Here is a 20,145-nt window from a genome sequence, read left to right on the forward strand (position 1 = left end):
ACTATTAATACTATTTTGTATACTATTTTGTATTTTAATACTATTTTGTATTTTATGGCTGTTGTTTAATCTTGCATATTTATTTCAGCGTTCATGGAACTTTCGGCACAGAAAGTCCTTTCAAGTGTCTCCATGGCGGGAAAACATTATACTCGTACAAACATTCATGTCTTTTTTTGAATTCGAATCAGGTTATGGCAGCCGGCAGATTGTCACCGCAGTTTTAAAAATTCGATGTGTTATACAACGAAGCTTCATAACATCATGTCCTAACATAAATGAAAATGTCTCTGCAAATCTTATGAAAATCTGCAATTTTTCGTCAGCTTCATTCCATGTAATTTTCTTGCTCTGTGTGTCGCCTTCTTCCCCTCCCTCATCATCCACCTTTCTCCTTTCCTACTACATGTCAAACTGATTCATCGTCATCTTGAGATGTGACGGAAACGGAATTGTCTACTTATACCCAACACTCAACCTTCTCTTCTCTAATATTAACCTTTTCCAAACACGTAACTAAATCCAAGATATCGGCCACGGGCGCCGGACGTGTTCAGAATTAACAGAAACAATCTTTCATTCGATTGGTCATCTCCATGATAATATGCCACAATTCAAGCCAACAGCGACGTAAAGTAATGTTCTTTACATTTTGCCAAGCAAAAGACAAGGTAAATAAATGTGTCGTCTTTTAATGTGAATATCTCTGAAAATCACGGCCACTACCTTCAAAGGTCACATCGATGCGTGAAAAAAGATCGGTAGTTAATTTTTATATATCCGATAAATCCTTGGCTGGATAAGGCTTCGTAAGTCGGGCAGCTGAAGCATTACTCAAATGTTTTCTATTTTTAAAGTCCTCACATCGTTGGCCGATTATATATATATATATATATATATATATATATATATATATATATATTTATTTTTTTTTTTTTTTTTTTTTTTTTTTTTTAATCTTATGGACCTAAATTTCGATTTAAATTTAGACCTTCAAAACGGACGCTATATTGATATTACTGGCTAATTAGATATCGATTATGAGTGATTTGACAGTATCTATTTTTAACATAACTTAGAAGTAACGAAATATTTTAAAACATATTTCATTTACCACAGTAACTCAAAAAAGAATTTCCCCTTTCAGAGTTATTTATGTGCAATAAGTGACACATAGAGATTCATTCAAGAGAAAAAAAAAATTAAAGATTTATAGCAGCAAACTGGAGCATGACAAGATATAACTGTTTATTTATTTTTGAAGTTGATAATAAATTCTGCTGGTCTTTCTAAACTGTACTTACGCGCCAATGCTTCCTGAAGTTTGTAAATAAATTTCTTTCCTATCTTGTTTTGTTTCAACTCCACACCAAGGAATATATACAGTTTCTTTTTGCAAGGCTGGTGAATAAATTTGAGTTAATAAAAAATAACAGTGTTAATAATGCAACAGTATACAAATTAACGATAAAGTGCTCCTAATTTTAACAGACCGTAAATTTTGATAATAATTTTGAAGTGCTTGCTGAAAATAATGTACAAGGTTTTATTGCGATGACATCTATATTCGTAATGTATTCCTTTAGAAATTCTACATCAACGTATTACACAAACTTCAGAATCACTGCCCCGCAATTCCATTACAGAATCTTTTTATATGTATGTATATTATTTTTACTCTGATGAGATTTGTTCCGATCTGAACAGACACTTTCTTTAACGGAACACAAAAGTAATAAAAAGTGCGCTTGATTTGATACACGATAAGTGGCAACAGTGTGAAAAAGAACATTCTTTTAATTTGCGTTGATGCAGCTTGATTAGATTATTGTTTTGCGATATTTTGAGATATTTATGCACACGGGAAGTGGCAACAGAGTCAAAAAGAATATTCTTTTGATTAGTGTTGATGTAGCTTGATTAAATGATTGCTTTGAGATATAGCAAATTCGTTGAGAACTAGATAAGTGTTGATTTTAATATATTTATCATTCAAATACTACATATAGAATTATAAACACGGTTAATTTCATTAGATTTATAGTAGAATTCGAAAACTGCGGCGCAATTATTGTTCAAGATTGTTACATTCTTTTAAGAAGTTAATTAAAAAGTAAATAATTACATTTGCGATATTATTACATACAATATATTATTAATGGAATCTTTACTCATGCGTCCATTTCAAGGTCAAACGCTCTTCAATAAAATACGACGAAATTATTTGGCCATCTTCTGTAAAAGAGTTAGGCTTAGAGATTTGACATTCTGTATCAGTATTTATTTCTATTCTTAGAAATACGTAATCCTCTTGGGAAACTACCGTCAAGAGAGAGTTTAGTATATTTTCTACATAAATGTAGTTTCATAATATACAGCATTAAACTGTCTACCAAAAATAAACACCAAAATGTCCACTTTCCTAATGGCGTACTTTTTTTTACCCTATTTTCTACGCCATATGCTAATTTCTCAGATATCCGACATAATCTGATTATGCAACAAAATCTGTAAACAGTTTTTTACTTACATCTAATCTTATTTTCTATGATGTATAACATAACGGAAATCCAGAAATGTGAGGTACAAAATTTGAAACGAAATTTCTTCATTAAGTCTGATATTTATGAATGTCTTACTTTTACCTAAAAAAACAAGCAAGCCAATTATTCCACTAGCACGTAATACTCCACATATCAAATACGAAGAAGCGAAGTTAAGTATTGCACAGTAAAAATATATCAATTATTATATGGTAATTTACTTCTACTTTTCGTATGAGAGGAGTATTTGTTTTGTGGTGCTCTCACAATTAATATTCCTCCCCATTTTCCCCTCTCTTTTTCTTAATATCACGAAGGAGGTCTATAATAAAAAAATTACACAATAGCTAACACGGAAGTATTTAATAAAATTTTACTTAAAATGTTACTTAGAATATGTATAACAAAAACACTATCGATATACACTGAATTCCTACTGTTCAAGCTATTTTACGCACGAAGAATGGGACAACATACGGATAACGCAAAAAATGACTTAAAATGCATTAACTGCAGTATAAAATTGCCACCGCATATAGAAAATACTGAAAAAATCTCAGAGGTTCACTATGAACAGTTTACTCTTGCTAACTCTTTCTTTTTTTTGGAGGAAGGGCTCTTTTTAGCATTATTATTAAGCATTCTTTCCTTGACACCTACGTCAGATACAATTCAACAGCAAAATTACAAACATTTTAGAAGCAGTACAGCAGTAAACGTTTAGAATTTGGATGCCGCGATAACCCCTCCCCACTCTTTTCTCAGTTTATCATATCAATGTTCAGTGTTCTTATTAAGATGGCTTTACAAAACCTTTTTTTCCCTCTTTATTATTAACATTTTGTGTGTTCACTTTATTCATTAAATATCTCGTTCTTTGCGCTCACCCACGTAAAATTCGATTTAACAAACACAATCACAAATTACTTAAAAACAGCATAACTTTAGAATTTCCGACAGTCTCGCGTGCTGGAGATAAAAATGTTTTATTCCGTACAATGTTGCCACTTCTCTCTTTGAAATCGTTAAGGTTTTTAATCAAAAATTCATTAAAGTTTTAATAAAACGAATTCAAAATTCGGGCTTTCGGGTTATTTAAAATTGAATGGCTCTTAAGTACCGTCGTTGTTTCACACTGCGAGAAATGAGCATTCATTCATTATTTAATTTCTTTAAATATAATACAGGGCGATAATATTTGGTGGCAACAAGCTGAAAAGTTATATGTAGTTTACAGTGATTCGCCGCAAAATGCAGTTTCCAGATTAATATCTCATTATAGATTAAGGTACAAAGATTGTGATGCTAAGGTTTCATCTTAATAAAGCAGTATAAGCATTTTCAATGACAATCCTATGTCTCGCTTTTAGCAATATTTTAAAACACAGGCAACAGCAAATTACACTGGGAAAATTTTGAGCATAACAGAGGACCAGTCAGCCTAGAGCTGACTCGAGTGCTCACTAAAAACAGTAATCTAATGCTTTGATTGGTTTTCGTATCCAAACGATCATCCAACTTTCGTATCCAAACAATTTTCCACTCGCGGTCCGCTCTCATTTGCAACAAATACAATAATATTATGTTTCGTCTATTTGATATGTTTATCCTTTTTGTTTTATATTTAGTGATTAAAGTATTGGGCTACGAACTTGTGCATAAAGTACTTTTATAAAGTTTAAATAAGCAATTATCCGGTGATCCAGAAATATCATGTGGCATCATCATGTGATCCAGGAACGAATTAATACATTTTATATTAATTCCTGTACAGAAAACTGGTTTGGTTTATGAACATTTCGGTTCACAAGCGGATAATAATAACGGATTTAATTCGAGGACCACGTTTTCAGTGTATTATATTCACTATTAAAATACATTATCTTATAATTATCAGTATATTATTAAAAAAACTAAGCAAGGTACGCAATGTCTCAAAAGGCTAATTATAGTATCGCTCACAATAACATGATTCTATTTTCAACTGATGCAATTTCCAGCAGTAATTACGTATTTCAGTTATTACACCTATAAAAATAAATCGCGTAAATAGTATTTACTTTGGAAAACTCTGTGTTTAAAAGCATTTTATGACTACACCCGAAGAAAAAGCATGGAACAACGCAGCCAGCCATTTTTACCATGACAGAAAATACGCGCGATCTCAGCATTCCGAAATTTTGTGGATAAATCATTTCCATTTGGCACATATACGTATTTCTCAATATTTCTAATTTGACATCTAAAAACTGCAAAAAAACTTAGAAATGATGGCATCTGGATGTCTGGAAGGCAACAAGCATCACTAACTAAGTAAATATTTATTCACCTTATAACGTGAGATCTAAAGGATCGCAGAATTCCAGAGAATATCTTCAAGGGAAGTGGAGCAGTATATGGTTAAACAACGAATACCAGCAGTGTAAATAAACAAAACGAAGTAGATGAATGATCGAAAAGAGGAAAAAAAAACAGTCTTCGTTTACGGAAAAAGAGTTTTCAAGGTTGACGGTGCAAAAGTACTCGATAGAATGAAAAAGTACGCGTGGAGTTAAAATCACGAGAATTTGACACTTCTCAAGCGGTGAGATTTGAAACCATTGTAAAATAAAATGGCGGAAGTTGCGTCGGACTTAACTTCCGCTATTGGATTACTTGTACTGAAGATTAAAACTGAATACAAAAAGAAAAACGTATTTCGGTAGGCGCATTTGACAGATAAATAAAAGTTTGCTTAATGTGTATAGTTCGTCATGAAAATACAACAGCTTACATCTCCCATATTCTTCACTCCCTCAATTGTATGCTATCTTTACATTTGTACATCTAAAAGGTGTTAATTCCTAACAAAATAAAGGAAATTCCTTCTGCATTTGCCTTCCGCACCCAAAGCATGTTTTGCTACACTTACCTTCACTATCAACATGCATTAATATTTAATACTTTCAATATTAAATACATCAAATTAAAACACCTTCACTAGAAATTTTTTATAAACTAAACTTTTAATATGACATTTTCCATCTCATTCATATTTTTTTTTAATAGAAAGCCTAGAAACCTCAAAAGTCGACCCCTTCCATAAATAGCATTCAAAATATCAAGACTACAACAACTAAAGCATGCAGACTAAAATACTAGAAGAAATACATCAATTATTTTGAATAATTTTTTAGAATCTTTTTAATAAGACACAATAAACAAAGTTTAAACCAATTTAACAAACTTGTTTAAATTAAACATATGATGCTTTTGTTTTCATCAAAGTAGTAAAATATTTAATTACTCAAAAATGCATTTCATCAGGAACGATGCTTTTGTTATATTAATTTTATTTTCTAACGGTACTAAAATTACTACTTTTATCGACCTCTATTATTAAAGAAGAGACACTTTTACAAACTCCTATTCTCTCAAATTCAAGACAAGATATTTATCAATGATTTGTGCAGCTGTACAAACAACTTACTGCATTTTTTACATATTTATCAGTTTCATTACCTGTATAAAAGCAGAATGATTTGTAATTGCATATAATGAAACTTTTAAATGCTTTTTAAATGTTGTATGGATTACAAATTTAAAGGATGAACAGTCTTTAACCTTTTAATGGTCATCAACAAGCTCAGCTAACATTCCAGTTATGCACCACAGTGGGCGCAAACAAACATAGCTCGTATTACACAAATTTAGGACCGACAAATATTGCGCATACTTGAGGAAAGAACTGCTTAATCTCGCAACCACCAAAGGGTTAAATTTGAATGTGTTAAAATTTTTACAAGGGCTGGATAATACTTCGTCATGACAGATATCCTTCAAATACCAGTAATTTCTTCTTGGAATGCCAGCATGAAATCAAGCATGCAATGAATGGTAATAACTGTATTTTATTCAGCTGTATTGTGGTCTAGAATGCAGAATAAAACAGCAAGTGCTCTAGCAAAACGTTTGCAAAGCAGGTAGTTTTATTCTTTTGAAACAGGGGTTAGGGTCTTCAGTGCCCAGTCGTGCCTTCTACTGTTTGCCAGGAATGAAAAAGATTTATTTCTAAAATTTCATAACATCAATTTGGTGCCCTTTGAATGCTACTCTCGAGGACAGATGTCCCCCTCAAGCTATGCCATTGTCTTGAAAAAATTCAAAGTTGTACAAGATGACAGTAAACAAAATTTTTAGTAGGGTCTGCAAGAAGCATGTGGTGATGCTGCATTAGCATATTATACAATGGCATGATCAGTGAAAATGTTCCATGAAGGAAGGTGGTGTTTGATTTGGTGTATTGAGAATACGGCAAAGCACACTAGGGCTATCTGCCTAAGGGGAGGGATGCCTTCGTGGAGGACTTTCTAATCCATGAAGGAAGGATGTTATTCAGGATCAAGGTGATGCTGCATTAGCATATTATAAAGGCATGATCAGTGAAAATGTTCCATGAAGGAAGGATGTTATTCAGGATCAACATCTTACCAGACAACATCAATCTTTAGATTTAACGCTCTGAGCAGTGCAGGTTTTTGGATCTGTCATGAAGATCTGTTATTTAAACAGCATTTATTAGCTAAATGAGTACATTTACTTAATTTAGTCTATTTTCATAAACTTACATTAAGATCACATTTACACTACTAAAGAAAGTAAGAAAGTAAAATATCTTAAATTATAAGCTAATATAAACCAAGTGACAAAAAAAAATTTTCCTAACTGGATAAAGCCAGTCATGCTGTCAGATGATAAATAACAATATCTTTAAAGAATAAACCTTTCATATAATTTTAATTTAAACCTTATATAAAAACATCTTTGAAAAATAATTGCTTCTTCATAAGAACTTCGAAAGACCACCTGATGTGAAGGAAGAAGAAAATGTGTAACAGTTTCTGGAATAAACTGAGTTGCATAATTAAATTTTTACGTTTTATGTAATGTCTATGATTTTTTCCTTGTTATTTTTAAAGTTTTTCATGCACAATTATTTGTATTTTTTATTTTTGTAAAGCATAAAACATTTAGTTATACTGTGATATTTTTTATAACATAAACTGCAAGACTTGTGTTGAAATTTTCACTACTCATCCCTGCTTGTAAGCCTAAACACAGCCAATAAGGTACAATGAATTGTACTTAAAACATAAGTGAATGCAAATATATATATATTAATATAGTTTTTTGTTAATGCAATGGAAACTCCGAGTAGTGATCAATAGAAAATATAATTTCATACAATATGTTACTGCAAGCCCATGTTTAGTAGGTGGAAATCCCAAAAATAAGCAGGGTCTTCAAGAATAATGAGAAATCAGCAGTCAACTATGACTAATTTCATTCATAAGCTCACTTATCATGCCTCACATAACAGCAGTATGAAACTTATGCTCTGAGGCAAGAATACAGGCTGCAGGCAAACATTGCCAGCTTTATGTAAGAAGGTGCTGTTCAACATGGACAATGCACACATATGGTTGAATTTCATTGTGTCCCTCCAAAAGCTCAAGCCAGGTTCAGAGTGAGTATCTGGATAGGAATGCTCCATAATTATGTTCTTAACCACTTGCACTACAATTAAACTTCACGTTTACGGTGCCGTGCACTACAATATAACAAGCGGTAAAGTGTCTCATTTACATCGATCCGCGTCTGCGAGTGCAATCCAGAGCTGCAACTCGAGAAATAAACTGTTTGAAATTAATCATTTCTTGACTTATTTAATAACTTCAGACGAATGGACGCAGAGAAAACCTTTTTAATTAACAACAAACTTATTTATTTAGCTTTCTAAACATTACAAAAAGTATAACATTCCGTGAGTTAACAAGCTCAAAGCAATATATAAAAAACATAACTGTTGCCACAAAAAATCTACATTATTAAATTATTGTGTATTAACTGAGTTCATGCACGTTCCTAAACATAAAACAATCTCGTTGTTAGGCGACGTGTGCACCACGTTATTTTCATTTTTGCGATAAATGCCTCTCGACGTGGTGTTCACTTCGCTCGCGGTTTGAGACAAAAGCGTCTCGACGTGCGTAGCGCAAGTGGTTAAAAACCACATCTTCTGCCCAAATGCCTGAATGGTACAACATACCTTATCTTATAAAGCATGCCTTTCCTAATTTGCTATATCTATGGTGCAGAGCAGCACAGTATCCCCAACACATTTTTGCCACATTCACGCATAGACCACCTCCACACTATATATTCCAAGAAGTGGATTAAATGCAGCATTTCTTGGCTTCTATGCTCGCCTGACCTACATACCTTGGATTTCTTTGTTTGGAGACACCTTAAACCGCTCATATATGAGATGATACAGTATTACACAACATGGATCCCTGTCACTGAAGCAGAGAGTAACAGTAGAATCACTATCTTCAGGCAGGTCTGCTATTGCGGGCTAAGCACTGGATGTCCGGGACCACCACTTTGAACAATGATTTACTGACGTAATACTCTATTATTTTACTGACTGCAATATATATAGTGCAGCCATAAAATCTGTATGTAGCATAAGAAATTATGTGACATTTTATTGGAGTGTTCACTCTACCACAGTTGTTCGCTTGGATAGTACGGTAATCAGCAGAGGCTATTTGATAGCTTAATCCTCCAATGAATTTAAGGATGTAAAATTCTACAAAGAACTGGTTACGTGAAAATTTCTTGGTGGATTTGATTTCAGGTTGGAAGTTTATTATTGGAAGAAAAGGAGTCAAAATACAGAGTCATTTTAAAATTATAATAAAGAAAATATCAATTATTCATGGCATTTTGCAGAATGCTATGGTTGTTTCAGAGCCAATCCAGTCACACCCGGAAGGTTAAAACTAAAGTTATGTTGATTTGACTTTCATGCATCGGCTATATGTCTGTTTATTTTGCCATCTTCTGTAGTACTTTGCTTTCAATGGTAAGATAGCAATAGGCAATAATTTCCATAGGCAATAATTTCAAATAGGCAATAATTTCCAACAAACACTTAACCAACAAAAGTTCCCCCTCTCCCATTAGATATTCTTTCTTAAGAGAGAAAATTTTGGAGAATTTAATGAAACAGGGATAATAATGAACCCTCATTTACCCTCTGTAACCAATCATAGCTCACTGACATCAGAGACCACTGCTATGCATTCTCAAAGCAATAACAGAGCTGCCTATAGCTAAAACAAGAGTAAACACTGTAATGTTTTACATTACATAATTCATCAAATTCTTCATATGATGCTGGGAAACTGCATCAATAATAGACAGCATTGCTATTGCAGTTCATTGATGGCAATTTACAAATGGGAAAACGATCATTAAAGCTGAACTGCAAGTGAATTGGAAGGCAGGTGCTTAATCCAAGAAATCCAGTTCCTGGTGTATCACATAGACAGAAATTATTTTTGAAGATACCACCAAAAGACTAACAAATAAAATTTAATTCAAACTGAATATACATAGCATATCCTTCAGGGTCCCTTTATAGAACTACTCTACTACAATATTCAAATATCACTACCGATGAGTTCCCTCATTCATATCAATAGTTATTGTCTACTGATAATGGACATTTAAAGCAAAACAATGTGGTACATCACAGTGCCAGGATTGTCAAGAAGTGTTGAGAAACACAAAGGTGAATTTCGTTAAATACCTAGGGTTCCAAATTCATAAAACATAATGCAAACACACATTTACAGTTCAAATTAGGGACTCACTCTACATCAACATCATTTTGAAATATACAAGCACTGGAGGGACCTGCTGCTGAAACTATGACATTCAATATCATGAGATATCTTACAGAACTGTATATCTTGTAGCCTGTTTTTTGCAATAATTAAGTTCAACCTTGCATATTAAGCATGGTTTAACTACACCAGCCACACCCACAAGCACAAAGGTGTGTGTGCCAAGGTCGACTTATTGATGAAATTGGGTGGATGGACATGAAACATGCAGTAAGAAATTTTTTTTTAAGTTCTTATTTTTTCCGTGTTTATTTTCACTGCGTTTAAAAAGAAGATTTAAGGATTTAAGGAAGAACAGATTTAAGGAGGTAGAAAATTATAAGTAATCTAAGATAATATGCTGACTACCGTTTGTAATTAACTATTTGATTACACTGTGTTGAATTTTATTCACTTATTTATACACTCACTGATAAAAATAAGAGCGTTTCCAAAGCTTAATTTTACTATATGTACATAATTTTATGCTAAAATTTTGTAAATAACTACTGTATAATAAGTGTTATTAGAATTATTTAATTATTATATTTTATTGCATAATTTTCATTATAATGAATTCTAATATAGTTATTCTAATACATACATTACAAAAAAATAACATAGTTGAACTGGGAGGAGAATCAAATTTATTTTAGAAAAAAAAAGAACAAAAATTATTCTTGCATAAAAGATCACAATATTAGCAAATGTCATATTAAATCAACTATTATCAAAGCAGACCCACTCAAATGAGATAGATACCTACTAACCCCTTCTTTTAACTACAAAAAGAATATTTAAGCTAAAAAGTATAGTTCCATTATTTTTTCTTTATTTTTTAAAGAAAACAATAAAATATGTAATGTTCATGTGTAAGTCATTTGTCATTAAAAAACTTTCAACATTTTTGGTTTTCAGCATTGCAGGTCATTGCGAATCTTTGTTAAATTCTGAGACTATGTTTCACAGTCCCAGACTGCCATGTGATTTCTCACCTGTGGAATGTAATGAACAACCCTTCTGTAGGATCTTAAGTATTTGGGCAAAATGCCAGCCAAGGTTGCATTTAACATGGTTGAACTAAAGGCAATTATGAAGAAAGTGACGGTTCTTCAGTAAATGAATTTCATGAACTATCGGCAATTATAAAAAAAGTAACGCTTCTTCAGTACATGAATTTCATGCAAATGCATATATATGTTACTGAAAAAGTTCAAATAATAGTAAATATTAGAACTTCACTAAATCCCAACATTTATCAACATCAAATATAAAGGTATGAAATACGAAGCAAAATATTTCAGTTTTAAGATTTTAATGGAGATAGCAGTAATTACTGAAATTTACTAACATGACTTGTTTTAAAGCTAGTTTTCAAATAAGAATTTTCTAATTTTTTTTTTTTTTTTCTCCTGTACCACTGTCCTATAATGGAAAAGATTTAAGTAAAGTATTTAAATGAGGGGGAAAGAACAGGGTGTATTGATACACCCTAACAATATCTGAAAAGCATCACTTAAAATGCTTTATTTAATAATTTTAGTTTTCTAAAAGGAAACACAACAAACATGTCTTCATAATTATATAATAATCATCTTTTAAACACTGCTTGAGATCTTATCCATTTGTGATATAAATTCCAATAAGCACTTTCATTACAGTGAGTATATTTACTGCAGAAAACATATGTAACCTTTAATATAGATAATAATATGAAATATATATTTAATATATATTCCATATCCTTTAATATAGTGAATATGAAATATATATTTAACATATAATGAATACATTTATAAATATGAAGGAGTTAAAAAATTGGATATGAAAAAGTAGATTTACATCCACAGCTGAAAATAATTTCAAACAGTTTCGTTACGTCTTGTAATGTCCCTCGTTACTCTGATAAAATGCCGAGGAACCTACTGAACTAAGTAGCGACTTATCGTCAAGTTCAAACAATTAAAGGATAAACTGAAAAAGAGTTAAAATACCCTTCTTGTAATGTACTTCGCTACTTTGATAAAATGTCGAGGAACCTACTGAACTAAGTAGCGACTTATCGCTGAGTTCTAACAACTAAAGCACAGACTGAAAAAGAGTTAAAATACCCTTTTATTCCATCAAAGATAAAGATTGCCCCCTTTTCGGGCTTTTAAATCAAGATAAGAAAATAAAAAAACTAATATAGTCTAACTAAAATAGACTTCGCTGGAGCTAGAGATAAATATCTAACCTAGTTGGCCCTTAATTTAAACTAGCCTAACCTAGTTGGCCCTTAATTTAAACTAGCCGTCGATTACCAACAGGCACATCCAATATGGCTGAGCGTAATAGATTCAAGAACTCAGTAGCCAGAAGGCAAACACGCACGACTACGGGACTCTAAGCACTCTCTTTTGAACTGGATGGAACTTCCTTTAAATACTACTTCTGACACGTTATAGAGTCATTAGGTTAATTGGAAGCAGAAAAAATGAAAAATATGCAACCGCCTGCGCCGGGAATCGAACCACGGACCTCTGGAATACCGGCCCAGCGTACTACCGTTACACCATGAAGGCACGCTAGGAAAGTGGGAAAAATACCTTATAACGTAGCATTCAACACGATTCTAAAAACTCATTCCGGTAGGGAGTTGTAAGTGGGAAACAATTGAAAGGAAACGGTTTCAAAATTAAAAGTAACTGTTATAAAATTAACATGCACCTTACATACTTCAAACTGGAAGCACTTTCAAAAGATCATTGCTCCTACAGAGAAGCATCTGAACTACTACTGTTTTCTCTTAAAAATCATTTTCTGCACTCTTAATCAAAAGTAACAAAAGACAGCACTATAAATTTAAAATCATAAGAATTTTTTTTTTTTTCCCTCCCAAATAAAAGTATAATTAGTATCACAGGTTCTATAAGGATTAGACAAGATTTCTCATCAACTGACTTTCTTCTTTTTCTCAACATCTTTTATTTCCCCCCTTTTTTTTTTCTTTTCTTACATTACAGTTTATATATATATATATATACAGTCAATCTCTTAGATCAACTGACTACTTTTAATATGCTTTTTCCAGCGACTTAAGAGCCTAGTCAATCTACAGATAACAAATACTTTCTTATTAAAAATTGATATGAAAATATCAATATAAATTTGCTAAGCAAATAAATGTTTTATGAATTAGAACAATGCGTTACGATATACTTTGAGCTTTCGTACAAGATAAACAAAGTTTAAAAAAAAAATACTTAAGCAATTCTAATCATTTTCAGACAACGGTCTTCAACAGCTGGTGATAATGAAAAGCTTTATCACTTGATAAGAGACAAACTGGGAAATGCAAAATTGAATCCCTCTCTCATTATCAGTTAAAACAACCAAACTGGTGGCAAATATTAAATGCAAAATTACTCATATCATGCACGAAACAAAACAAAACAAAAAAAAAAAAAAAAAAAAAGACGGTTAACTCTAAAGAACAGCTTTAAGCATAAAATGATAATTAACTAAGTAAACATATCAGAATGTTTATTTTTTATTAGACAGAAAATTATCTGAAGCTAAAAGAAAATAGATGAATTTTCAAAGAGAATGGTCTTATTTTCAAAATTACCATTATAATATTATATAATTTTATTATGTTGCATTAAAAATAAATTTTTTGATATTATTTCGTGTTTTAAGCATTGGAAACTCTCAAAATATTGATGAAATTGTATTGAAAAAAGTACAATTTAATTAACATAATATGGTACTGAAAAAAATAAGCTTATGGCAGTCAAAAGCAGACACCACACAGCAGAGTTACAACAAAATTCTTAAATTGTCAAAATCTAGCAAAGATTGGAAAAATAACAAAAATGTAACGTTTCCCTCGTAGAAATAACAGCTGTTTCTATACTTTCCTCTGGCAAATAACTATGGGAAATACTTTAAAAAATAAATTATATGTTGTACATAACAAATTACGTATTTCATATAAAACATATTTTATAATAATGTTAGAAAAATTCTCCTAAAATGTATGTCAACAAGTTATACTACAACAAATTTCGGCTCAAGTGCAGAATCGCCCACTTACATGGTGCGTATTGATGTGTACGTGGACAAAGTCAAGGGAGTGTGTAATGCTAAGTTTGTGTAACTCTCTGATGTATTTTTAGGTGAAAACAGGTTGATGTGTACATGGATACCGAGTTTATGCAATTCTTTGACTTGTTACTTTCAAGTTGATGCAGAATTGCGTATCGATGTGTACAAGGACAAAGTCAAGAGAGTGTGCAATGACAAGTTTTTGCAATTCTCTGATGTTAAGTGAAAATAGGTCGATGTGTACATGGATACCGAGTTTGTGCAATTCTTTGACTTGTTACTTTCAAGTTGGCGATTTTGAGAAATGCACGAAGCAATGGATGACTCTATACTTTCCCCCAAATTCCATTTAAGACAATAAAATTTAGATCCATCAAAAATATGCTTCGTATTGTTATTACTTAATACTTAATGTTTAAATATATTGTGTTTCTTCCATGCAGCTACAAAAATTTATTATAAATATATTTATTTTGTGTAAGTGTTTGTAACAAAGGACATAAGAACTATCCATCTAAGCAGTTAAGGTCTTTACTAAAAACTCCTTCAGGAAAACTGGTTCATTGCAAATACAAATGAAACCATGAAATGTAAACAAGCAACTTTGTATTTAGGCAAATGTATTGTCTCTGTATTTAGGCAATGTAAATGTCTCCTCATATTTAGGCAAATACAAGGACACAAATCAGGTCACACTACTGTTGATAATAGAAACAGAAAAATTATTTGATAGTCAGATTAAATGATTATTTCAAATACAGTGAAAATTTGTTTATTTCGATGATGTATCCAATACCACCATTTTTTTAATATTTTTTTTAATTTTTATTTATTCTTTTTTGTACAAGGCAGACAGACTTCTCTGTTTCTTACACTGTTGTATTCCCCATGCACGCAATGATATCTTTTTACGAAAAAAGAATATCAAGAGAACTGGACAAAATTGACATTGCACATAACTTTGGAAAAAAGAGGCACATGGTGCCTTTTAATGAACTACATTACACTTTAGATTAAATACTAAGGATAATAAAGAATTTTCTCCCTCTTTTCGACATGCCTTCATGGGGTAACAGTAGCACACTCTGCACATATTCGAGAGGTCTAGGTTCGAGTCCCGACAAGAGCACTGCAAATTTTTCATGTCTCCTGCTTCAAAATAACCTCATGCCTCTACTGAATTATGCTCTAGATTAGGATACTAATACTTTTTCAGTTTATACCATGTTGATTCGCTTGCAACCAACTTGAAACAAAAAAGGAGTACATACAGAAAAGAGTAGTATCCTAAAGAACAATAGTAAAAGTTCTCAGGAATCTACATTTACATATTCCTCATGAATTAATAAAAGCACAGTGAGAATGCAATTCTGTTCCCTTTTATTTAATGTTAAGCAAACCCCCAAAAAAGAAAAAATACTTAAACAAAATGGTTCAAAATATCCCATAACAAACCACTTTGAATATCAGCATCTCACAGCCATTATTATATTTCACTTAAGAAGAAAAACTGCAAAGAATAAATTTATTAGATAAATTTGATACATTAATGACTTAAATATGCTTCTAAAGCACAACTATGAAAATCACCAAAATTTGTCTCCGAAGAGGACTTTTTGACAACTATGCGATTTCAGAATTAATTTTATATCACATAAACAAATTACAAAACTTAAATTTCAAACTAAAAATTCGCTGTAATTTGAAGAAACACTGATTCAATATATTTTAACAACATTAAGTCAAAACTCACACGAGATAGTACATTATACTTAATTTCCTGCTATTTAATTAGTTCTTCCATCTTGTCCCCAAAACAAGAAATTAAATTCTTGAAGTTATGAAACTATAAATGGCCTCAAACAAAACTTCCATCATGATGAAGTCTTAAATCTACGATCACAATTTTATGATGAGCATGGTAAAATTTTATGATAAACATATGCTACAGAAATATGTTAATTTAAATTTTAAAGCTTAAAATTCAATTTTAGACTGGTAATGATCTTTAAAATATTCTGTAATATAAAGTGATGGAAGTCTCTTCAGAAAGCAGCATAAGACTGGATATCAAAAACTTATAAATAATTTAAACGTTTATACATGTCTGAATTTTTATTCTTCTTAAAATTACCTTCATTACTTGCAGACTTCTAGTAAATACTCAAAACTCATATGCGATCTTGCATATTTTAGTTGAAAAGAAACAACATATTCACATAATAGCTCATAAATAGTAATTATTATTATTATATAATATTTAACATAACGTGTACATTAATACACAAGCAAATTAAAATTTGACAAAAATAATTTCCAACTCAGAATTCATACCATCCAGCTATTAAAAATGAATAAAGGATAATTAAAATGTATCTGAAATGCATTTAATACGGATGTATATTTAATGTAGATTTGCACTTAATATTGCCAGTACAGATGCAAATTAAAATTAAACATACATAGTTAGAGACTAACATAAGCCTAAATATCCTATTTTGAAAATGAAAAAAATTATTTATTTAAATTCTTTACAGAGCTTTGTGATGTATTAGAGATAGCAGCCTTTTACAAATAAAAATCATTATTTGAAATGAGAAAAAAAATGCCTTCATATGTTATAAAAATCAGAATTTAAAGAGATGTAATAATCTTAAGCTTAATATCAATAGTAAATTATTTTAAATTCTGCATTATAAAAGAGAATGTCAATTGCAATTTCATAACAAAAATGTTAATCGATCACACTTCTGCATGCATATAATCAGCTACATATCAGTGCGAAATAGTGCCATAAACTTGAAAATATGTCTCATAACAGCTGAACTCGGGGTGGGGGTGGGGGGAATTTTAATTAAGGAGTATGTAAATTCACTATTTCAGTGAAATGAAGTTTTTGTTTCCACAACACTTTCCCATGCTAACAGATAATTGCTGAAATTATTTAATGTAATAAATGTTCAACATGATGAATTCATAATCCAAACAAAATGTTTGACACATTACACAAAAGAATTTTATTTATCACAAAGTAAAACAAAATTCCCCCTTTCCTTCACATACTTGGGTTAAAAAAAAAATTTAAAGTTTTCGCTTTTATATTACTTTTAGCTACGATTCAAACATATGCAATTCCCAGATATATCTAACTCACATTTACGAGAGAATAAAGCATAACTGGCACGGTATCTGAAACATGCAAATACTCTTTGATTAGGGTTTAATAACTCACTCATATCATTAATAATATAATACACTTACTCAAAAATATAATCTTTCCCAAGTAAAATACAAAACTTTTAAAAAGAAATAACTGTATTACGTATTCCCGTTCAAACTTAATGCTACATAATAATTTTTTTTAAATGTTCTGTTACACTTAATCTGGGGGAAAATATAACAGTCGGAGCAAGCGCGCGTCAATAATGCGACAGTGGCACACAATTCAAAGTGTTTTTTCTTCATACATTTCAGTACAATTTAAATGCCGCACATAAAACTCTTTCGAGATTTATCGAAAGCGGCATATAACATGTGGTATCATTGCAGCGCGATTTACGCGCGTCTTCGGCCGACAAGCGGTAAGTGCATTTCACATTGGCGCTTAAAGCGTCGATGGTGCAATGCAAGAAGTCTATACAAGACAGCATATTACGCAATGGGTGCAAAAGTATATAATACGTTAAGTAATTTTAAATACAATGTCAGCCATATTGACGTAGAAACGCGCCAAAGCTGTTTGATCACTCATGCGAGCGACTAAGCCTAGAGTAGGAGCCTTACCTTCCATATATGCCCTCTGCTATTTTAGTTCTTTTCACTGGCCTTCTGATTTTTCCACATTCGGCATTTCGCCGCTTCATATTCCCAGATGACTCCTATATTCCAATCGTTGTTTTAAACCACCGGTGACATTCACAATAAATTAAAACACCATTCGGAATATCCCTTAGTCTTCGCTAACTGTTTGTTTTCGTTCAGGGCATATACCTCGCGACTTACGCGCATGCGCAACAATCCGTCCAAATACGTCAAGCGGTAATATTCCCCATATTCAGGAAAGAGAATTTTAGGAACTTTATTTTCACTTTATTTTTATTTTAAGAGAAGAATATCATCAATAAATAAAAACAGAATTACGAAAAAGCACCTCGTTGACAAATGCATGTAACTATGAATTTAATTAGCATAGAATGAATATTTAAAATATACATTTATTTCCCTATTAAATAAATGCAAAAATTTTTAATTTACATTCATTTAAAATTTAAATGATGCTATCTATAAGATTATCTCAAAAAGATTAGCTGCAAATTTGCAAACTTTCGTGTTTATAAATGGTTGTTAAACAATTTTTATACACACATGAATAAGGCACTGTAATATAATTTTACGATATATCCAAATGCTGGCTTATTAAGGCGATTTCTTCATTTTTGTTTCCGTATTTTTCCCCAAAGGTGAATGCTTTGATCTGATTGGTCGAAAGGAGTGCCACACCATCAACACACCCATCGGAACTTGAAAACCATTTGCAGTTAGTAAAAAGAAATGCATATTTGTTCCTAATTAAAGTTAATTAAAAATACTTGGAAAGTATATTAACTGATAAGCTAATTTTCAAAATAAAAGAAACTTTAAAGTAGATGTTTTATGATTAAAGATGTTTTCTGAATCGAATTACTAAGTTTAAAAAAAGAAATTATGTAACATAACTTCAGTAACATGCATTAAACAGAAAATAAAAAAAGAAACTGTTACGTGGTGCTGGAAGTTCATCTTAAAAAATAACGAAAGAAAATATTAAGAATTTCCAAACTTAGGCAATTAAACTGCGTTTCTTTTCTTAATGATCTCACAATTGTTCATAATAATATGGTTATTAATAACAGCCAAATATTTTAGAAGTGTTTTATTTGAACTTCTCGGTTGAAAAGGATTAAGATGTGTCAACACTGATAATTAATTCTACTGTTTATAAACTGAAATATCTAGTATCATTCAGCTTTGGTATAAAATCTCATTTATAACGCTGGTTCAACGATTTTTCTGGGCTCGAACGGCTTTTGTACTCAAGTCAGGAATTTCGTGGTTTGTTGATTTTGAAGAAAATTCAGTGTCATCAGGAAGAAGTCATCAAATAAAGTGTAGAGTAAAAAGACGCCATTTCAAAAACAGAAATTTGCTGTGTTCTTGCTTGAATTCGTTTTGCAAAAAAAATAGATATTAAAATATTTAGCAATGTAGGATTTTTAAGGTAATAGAGTATAAAATAAATGAAAAGAATAGAAGATGAAAACAGATTAATTTGTAAAAACGATCAGCATGTTGAAATGCAATTCGCTAAAGGATGAAAACAAATTAACAGGTGAATTAAATGAAACTTTCTTAAGATGACCATCAGTAATTTTGGCCTGTGCATAGATGATTATCTTAGAAAAGTGATCTTCAGTGTCACTGTTATTTATGCTCCAAGAAATGCTGGTCACTTTCAGAGATGATCATTTACGGCAGGTGGATCCATTAAGGATTAGATTTTCCTTTTTTTCAATCAATATGTTCTTTTAACGTAGTAGACAGCCGAAAATGGAAATTCGAACAGTTTATGTTTATGATCCCACTAATTTAAAATTTCAACTTAAAGTGCTTTTCTTTGTACATTTGTTGCGTTGAATCTACCTGAATATTATTTCATTCAGTCATTCTCGCCCTTAAATTAAATCTGACTCCCTTCCATAACTCTTCAAAAGAATTATTTAAAATAAACAATTACATTTTCTTGCTTACGAAACTCAAAA

At 31.4% G+C, this 20,145-nt stretch overlaps 1 protein-coding gene across 2 annotated transcripts in view; it reads right to left on the minus strand.

The window, feature by feature from the left end:
• LOC118203640 (macoilin-1) overlaps positions 1 to 18,342 on the minus strand; it is a 210,542-nt gene extending 192,200 nt beyond the window's left edge. The window contains exon 1 of one of the 2 annotated variants that reach the window (XM_035375934.2): positions 18,131 to 18,342. In XM_035375934.2, the coding sequence (XP_035231825.1) occupies positions 18,131 to 18,210 (80 nt within the window). In that variant the 5' untranslated portion in view covers positions 18,211 to 18,342. The remainder of the gene's footprint in view (positions 1 to 18,130) is intronic. The other variant, XM_085827300.1, reaches the window with a different exon arrangement.
• Between the last annotated feature and the right edge of the window lie 1,803 nt (positions 18,343 to 20,145).

This window comes from Stegodyphus dumicola, chromosome 11, assembly GCF_044657685.1.
Source record: "Stegodyphus dumicola isolate Sdum_Otavi_A_Nest chromosome 11, ASM4465768v1".
NCBI classification, from domain to species: domain Eukaryota; kingdom Metazoa; phylum Arthropoda; class Arachnida; order Araneae; family Eresidae; genus Stegodyphus; species Stegodyphus dumicola.